Source organism: Berghia stephanieae, chromosome 2 (genome assembly GCF_034508935.2).
Source record: "Berghia stephanieae isolate SIO BIC M18660-M18661 chromosome 2, UCSD_Bste_1.3, whole genome shotgun sequence".
Classification (NCBI taxonomy): domain Eukaryota; kingdom Metazoa; phylum Mollusca; class Gastropoda; order Nudibranchia; family Aeolidiidae; genus Berghia; species Berghia stephanieae.
In genome coordinates, this window is record NC_088361.1 from 4206949 (window position 1) to 4214652 (window position 7704).

The window sequence follows — 7704 nt, forward strand, 5'->3', positions numbered from 1 at the left end:
ACTATCATTATCAATATAAACAAATAAATATGACCCCCTTCCAATCTAGTGATATGTCTCATTCGTACATATGGGTATGTATACCTAGCATTGAGAGTCTTCTAGAAAAAATAATAATTCAAAATCCATCGATATATATAACAGACAGTACGGATTAGGTCCATTGATATGCTCGGCAAAAACTGTAATTCAACAGGAGTAAATATGTCATCTCACCTCTAGAAAACTATTTAGAAGACAATGGAGATATATTCTGGAAAGAAAACGACAGATCATATGGCAAAAAAGTGAACAAAATGAATTTGAAAATATTGATTTTCAACTATGCGGTGAAGATATAAGGAAGCACACAAGACGAACAATATCATTACAAAATCGATGCTTTTTTTCTAAACCATGTGATGTTGTAAGCTGTGCTTTCAATCATGCAAACTTTTAAAATTTGTAAATGCAATAACAATTAATGTGCGCATAAAGTACTGAATATCAAACTGTATATAATATTAGTTTGTGTTTATTCTGGTTTAGGAAACTTGAATCCTACACAAGTGAACAATTATTTCTGCACGAATTAATTAATAAAAATGGCATGGCATTGTAATGATTTAAGAGGACACTCCACAATATATAGGTGATTGCTATATATCTTTACACACGTGCATATATATATATATATATATATATATATATATATATATATATATAATATATATATATTAGCGGTCAGCTCTCATTCCTTTGGCGAACGATGTCGACGGGTCATATAATCTTATGACAGAATGGCCTTATAGCAAGTTCCTTGCTGTGAATCCCTCCGTTGACAAACGCACTTAATTCTATTGCTGTTGATTACTGACATTTGAAGGGTTAATGATTATCACCACTATCTATGTCACCAGACCAGTAGTTTTCGGTCAGTATCCTAAAATACGATGCCTTTTTTACTTGTTCAATAAGATGTTCAAGAGATATCCTAAAGCAATTGAAATTTCAAGCTTCTTCTGAGATAATTCGTCTACTTTCACGTGTCCTGGGACTCTTGCTCAGCCCATCCACAGTATGGGGAGAAGCATCTTCTTTTGACACTTTCAAAACAGATTGCGAGTTTAATTTTAAAACAGGATTCAATGTGCGTGCACTCATGGGTAAGTTTAGCATAGCAATGACAAGTAGGTTTCTTATTTGCTATTCGTTCCAATTTTTCCTTCTTTTAATTTTGGAAAGTGGGTCACCAGGTGTTTCTTTTATAAATAGCTGTAGAAAAGACTAGTGAGAGAACCTTACCACTTTTCTGTATCAAAGTGTGCAGAATGAAATTGACTGCAAAATAATACATGTTGCATAAAATAACGAGAAACTAGAGCTATAATTGGAAAAGCATTTTTACTTGCTATTGGACAGAATTTTATACATTTTGAGCTACATTTTTGGCCTTAGATTATGCACAAAAAATTGGTATATACAGCAACAGATTAATACATAATATTTTTATTTCATGTATTTTAGGACAACTATTTTTAAATGCATAAAAACACCACAACTATTCTTGAATTTATCTCGGTTTCCAAAATGTTGAATAAAATGTTAACACATCGACTATGACATATTATTAGGATCGCCACATCTTTCTCCATGGGCATTTGCGTGAAGATAGAATTTGGCATCATTAAATTTGCGTTGGAATATTCTGCATGTATTCCTTTACACATGTGATGACCCTAATTGTTTTATAGACAAACTCCCACCAACAGGGGCGTGGCTATATTGGTTGATTTCGTGCCTGGCACTACATCCATCTTTCAAAAAATGTATTTCAGCATTTTTAAAAATAATAAAACTGAGAAATGGTACATACCGCCTCTTAATTATTTGAGTAAGTCTTTTCTTTAATTTCTTTTCTTTCTTTTGTATTTACAAATATAGCATGTTTTAAGTCATTTTTCTCTGATTCTGGCACCAACTTATTCTATCAGCATGCCACGCCACTGCCCACCAACCAAGAATATCGTCCATTAAAACAATGTTAGATTAAAGATCAAACTGGCTGTTGATTTAACCCCTTAACTGCCGTGAGCTGGAAAGACGCGTTTTTACAACTTTGGCCAGGAAAACTCGTTCTTCAAATATCGATTACTTTAAATGGCGATTCAATTTGGCGAGGTCCCGGGTTTGAAAGTTTGGCCAAGGTGGGGGTCATTTAAATCGATCGATATTTTTGAAGGACGAGTTTTCCAGTCATTTTTTAAAATACATGTCTTTCCAGAGCACTGCAGTCAAATTGTTGAAAGACTTGTAAATATGGGATAGTTGGGCTAACCATAATCCAAACAATCTAACCACTATGTTTAAAAAGATACGAATTTGATTAAAATGTAGGAGTTTTTGTACATGTCAAGTCAGCACACACACACGCACACACACACACACACACACACACACACAAACACACACATATGATAGTGGTATTGTCTAATTTCATGAGATATAAATTAACCATAATTTATTTTTATCCAAATGTGCATTTCAGTTAATATTCATTTGTTTAAACAGAAGGCCATTTTGGGTTTTTTATTTTTATTATACAAACGATTCTAGCGTATCGTAGAGTTTCTTTATATAGTTGTTTATATCAATAAAAGTACATAGGTAACTTTTATTTCATTTTGTTATCTTGAAATAAACTTTAAGTTTCAAATCAATCTAACGGTAAATCGTTGCATTATGAAAACAATTTCAGCATTTGATGGATAAATGTTTTGCGATTTATAGGCATCATGGGTTTAGAACTGCCGTACTTTGACTAAAATGTCAATGGATTGAAAAAGAAAACCCATCACCTTCTCAAAAAACTCTTAATCCTGGGACGTCACTTGAAGGTCCCAGGTTTGAGAGTTTTGACAAGACTGTGGTCATTTTAATCAAATAATATTTGAAGGACTTTTCTGGCAAAAATATTTAGAATGTAAGACGTATTTTTTTCTACCTGCTAAAGAATTGAAATAGCTTAAAATCTAGAAATGATAGAAACATCTAGTTTTCCGCATAGTTTTTCATCACTTTTTAAGTTTTTTTGTGGTGAAAATTTCAGGAAGATGCTATAAGCTTTAATTTGACTTACTCAATTATTTTTGACGCGTTTTTATTTTTCATCCATTTTTGTGTCAATAAATACCTTGAGTCAAATTTTTCCCTTTTTACAAAAATCCTGATTGTATTGAAAGGCATCACAGCATTTTCAAAAACATTTCACAACAAAAAACTTGAAGAGTGACGGAAGAAAACTTTGCAAATAACTATCTAGATGTTTCTATCATTTCTATTTTTACGCCACATAACCGAAAACCCCATTGAGAGATACATCACAAACAATTCGAACTGCTTCAAAATCCCACTGACAAGAACACAAAACTACAGAAATTCTTTCTTCATTAGAACGATCTCGGAGTGGAATGGGCTGGATGAACTGGTCATCATGGCACCACACCTAAACGATTTCAAGGCCCGACTGACATGGGCCCGCGCCCAATGAGGACGCCGCTGAAATACATCCAGACCATTGTTTTCTTCAGCGCCAACCATACAGATACAGATAAGCTATTTGAATGTTTTATCGGGTATAATAAAAAAACCCCACTTTGTAGGACTTTTATTTAGGAGTACGGCAGAGCAGATGATTGGTTAGAGTGAAGTGAGCAAAGACGATGGACTCGACCATTCCATAAGGATGATATTTATATTAGAACGCTTATTCACGGTACACACCACATCTTAGAGCTTTTCAATTTTTGTAAGTTACTGATGATAGAACAGCCTACACATGAATCATTTCACACGAAATGCGGCTAGTTAGGCGATAGTACGTGCGACTTACTGTGACCTCTGACTTGAACGTCAATTTTATATAGGAGATGAAAAATATTTGCAGAAGGTCTTTCCGTGTTTCAGGTTTGCCGTGATCCAGGCGAGTATTAAGCTGCGTACTGTAATACACCAACAAGAATAAATAAATAATATAACAGTTTAAAAACAGAATACAATAAAACACAGATAGTTTCGGGCTCCAAAATCTTCTTCCGAATATAACAACCACGGTACGTCTCGTCGCCATTGTTCTTCCCGACTAGACATAACAGTCATGAAATTTTCCCCCATCTATCAGGATTATACGCCAAGTATTATCTTTTTTATTGTTTTTCTTTTGGGCTTAAGAAGTCTTTTGAGCCCGAAGCGTTCCATATGTTTAGTTTTGTGTTTTATTCTTTATTCGACGTTGTTTGACTTATTTTTTGTATTATTGCTTTATACGTGTTTGAGATGTAAAAGCGACAGATTCACGCATTCCGGCCCAATCTGTGACGTGTTGCAAATCCAAGACCGTACCTCCACAGCACAACCCACACGATGCCATGATGTAATGTGTCTGTCAGGGGAGATCGTGAAAAACGAAGACTGACAAAAAGATATAATATAAATGAATAGATAGATAGATTAGGTGTTAAATGGGAAAAGGGAGAGCGAAAGAGTCACACACACACACACACACACACACACACACACACAGAGAGAGAGAGAGAGAGAGAGAGAGAGAAAAGAAGAAGAAGAAGAAGAAGAAGAAGAAGAAGAAGAAGAAGAAGAAGAAGAAGAAGAAGAAGAAGAAGAGAGAGAAAAAAGTAAGATACATAATATATATATATATATATATATATATATATATATATATATATATATATATATATATATTAGAAGAGAGAGAGAGAGAGAGAGAGAGAGGAGATCCATCAATTTATAAAAGACATTTCAATACCCATCCCCACCCCCCCCCCCCCAACCAAAAGAATAAAATATCAAAAGAAAAAAACAACAAAAAAAAAACAAAAAAAAAAAAAAACAAACAAAAAAAAACAACCCGAAACAAAATAACATCCTTTCTCGTATTTTTATCTTCATAATTTCTAAATAACATACTCATTTGGGCATTGCCAAACTCAAATAATTTCAAAGCAATGTCTCCCCTGCGTTGGTGGTCATGCTAATTTTCTGGCCGTTCCCGTTGACATGCAACCAGTTAGTATTACTAGCTTTAATGCTTGTTGCCCGGACGCTGGATCGTAAGCTGGAGTACTCGCTGTTTAGACTTCTCCGACCCACCTTGCCGCGCAAAAGGTTTTTCAGTTGTTGTCGAAACATCTTCCCTGTGGCAATGTAAATAAATATATTAAAAGCATAATGCGTAATACCGTACTCCTTGATGAAAGTCAAAACGTGATTGAACGTGTAATATCGAAAATACGCTCTATCTGTTCCTAGTTCTATTTCGTTGGCCTTCGCATCATACTCCAAATACAAGGCATAGGCAATGGACACAGGCATCGTGGTGATTATTTGGTAGAAGGAGACACACAATAACATCACGGTTGTAGCTGATTTCTTCTGAGATGAATTTCCTTTAAGCTGGGTTTGCTCTACGTTTGAAAGGCGTCTCATTTCGAAAATGACGAGAACGTTGAGAACTAAAACAGCCACGTTTCCTACAAGAAAACACAGCATGTCAATTGTGGTGGTGTAGATACTAAATACTGACTTTGTACCTCCTTTTACCATCGAGGCCCTCGGCCCGCAAACAGTAATATTGAAATTCTTCAAATACTGCATTTCAAAGAAGTATCCCTGGACAGATCCAAACGCGAAAGTAAGAACAACGAGTCCTGCGATTACGAGCTGGGCCCGTCGGATGGTACAATATTTCTCACGTTTAAAGGGATGACAGATGGAGATATACCTTTCGGTGGTAAACGCCAATACAAGAAGAGGCGAGAGATACTGAGCCACGAGATGGAACACGGGGAATATGGAGCACCAAACTGGGTAATGGATCGTCTTTACTCCCCAGGCTACCTGGAGATCGTACAGGACGAGGAGACAAAGGAAAATGAGATCAGTGAGAGCCAGGGCTGCCAGATACACACCGGAGGAGTGCCGCATTTGTTTCTGCATCCAAATGATGAAGCAGAATATGTTGCCAGGAAATCCGATGAAGACGATGACCAGTGTGATATATTTATCAACTGTCTCGTTAATGTCCGCGTAGGGATCTTCTGGAATATAGAACGTCTCGTTTGTGGCATTGAGCATCGTCTCGTTGTCCATGTCAGGGTTCATCTGGGTGGAAGAATGAAATGACGTAATCGTTAGTAAATCAGTCATCAATTTAGTACACACGTTGTAATTGTGGTGGTGGCAGCAGCAGCAGCAGCAGCAGTAGTAGTAGTAGTAGCAGTAGTAGTAGTAGTAGTAGTAGTTGTAGTAGTAGAAGTAGTAGTAGTAGTAGTAGTAGTAGTAGTAGTAGTAGTAGTTGTTGTTTTATCAGTAGTAGTAGTAGTAGTAGTAGTTGTAGTAGTAGTAGAAGTAGTAGTAGTAGTAGTAGTAGTAGTAGTAGTAGTAATAGTAGTAGTAGTAATAGTATAGTAGTAGTAGTTGTAGTAGTAGTAGTAGTAGTAGTAGTAGTAGTAGTAGTTGTTGTTGTTGTTGTTGTTGTTGTTGTAGTAGTAGTAGTAGCAGTGGCAGAAGAAACTTATCTGATAAACGGTAGTAATATTTACCGTTGAAGTAATAGTAGAAGGAGTTATATTAAGAGGGAAAAATCTAAATAAGATTTTAAAAATCCGAGTAATAACGTCTGCTACTTTCTGTTCAATCTGAAACGAGACCAGCGCGTCAATTTAACCATCAAGTAGGAGTGAACTAGGTGATGAACATTTGAGTTTTAAATCAAAATGATTAACATTATGAAACGTATGTGTCTGTTTTAAAAAATGTTTCCCTGTCGTCTATCTGGCTTTTAAGTCATGTATTTCTGATTTATTGGTTTTTTTATGTTAACTGAAGAAGGGTTTTGAGCCCGAAACGTTCCATGTTTGGTATTTTGTTCTTTTTTGAAGTTGTTATATTCATTTAAGTTTATTGCTTTTTACAGTCCACACCTTCTAACAGTTTAGTATCACTTTGAAATAAGACTTGCGTTCCCCGATGAAGGCATTTGTTTAAACTCAAATGATAACTCAACTTTCTTAATGCACTCTGGCATAATACTGTTTTGAGACGGTTGGTCACAATCTATATTATATGGAATTGCCTCACTAGTGCTGGATGGACAGGGAAGGTAGACGGTACACCAATTAATGTATTAAACCAATGAACAGAAAACTAAACAGTTAGGGGATGAGAGGAGGAAAAATCTAGGAATAGGGATAAAGAGAAATATAAGACACACCTTGGTCTCCTCTAGTGAAGTGAGACAACTTGTTGATTTATAATAGGACTTTCTCTGTGTATTTGTTCATTTAATAAATATCTACAACAATAGCCGTTGCATAAATTTAATATCTCTTATTTTTCAAATAATACGTTTTCAAAATGCCTTTCCTTCTTTGATGTTTTTCATAAACCTTAAAAACTTCACGACGGCTGATCATATTTATACATTCAAGGAGTTCAATCAAATGAAATATACACAAAATGGCAATTGAAATGTATCCCAACCAGATTCCAACATGTAGACATTATAAATTGACAAGGCGCTAAATGTTCAGGTAATTAAATGACACGACATGCACACAATCAATTTACAAAACTGTCAGTCGTCTCGACGTAAAGTAAACGGGTTGAAAAATTGAATTAGAAACTAACTCATCTGACTGGCACCGC

The 7704-nt window shown here is 35.5% G+C and overlaps 1 protein-coding gene across 6 annotated transcripts in view; it reads right to left on the bottom strand.

Moving 5' to 3' along the window:
• Window positions 1-728: 728 nt before the first annotated feature.
• LOC144964191 (FMRFamide receptor-like) overlaps window positions 729-7704 on the bottom strand; it is a 258962-nt gene continuing 251986 nt past the window's right edge. For 5 of the 6 annotated variants that reach the window (XM_078898173.1, XM_078898169.1, XM_078898171.1 and 2 more), the window contains exon 2: window positions 4846-6159. In XM_078898173.1, the coding sequence (XP_078754299.1) occupies window positions 4996-6159 (1164 nt within the window). In that variant the 3' untranslated portion in view covers window positions 4846-4995. Of the gene's footprint in view, window positions 4421-4845; window positions 6160-7704 lie in introns of those variants that run through there. The other variant, XM_078898175.1, reaches the window with a different exon arrangement.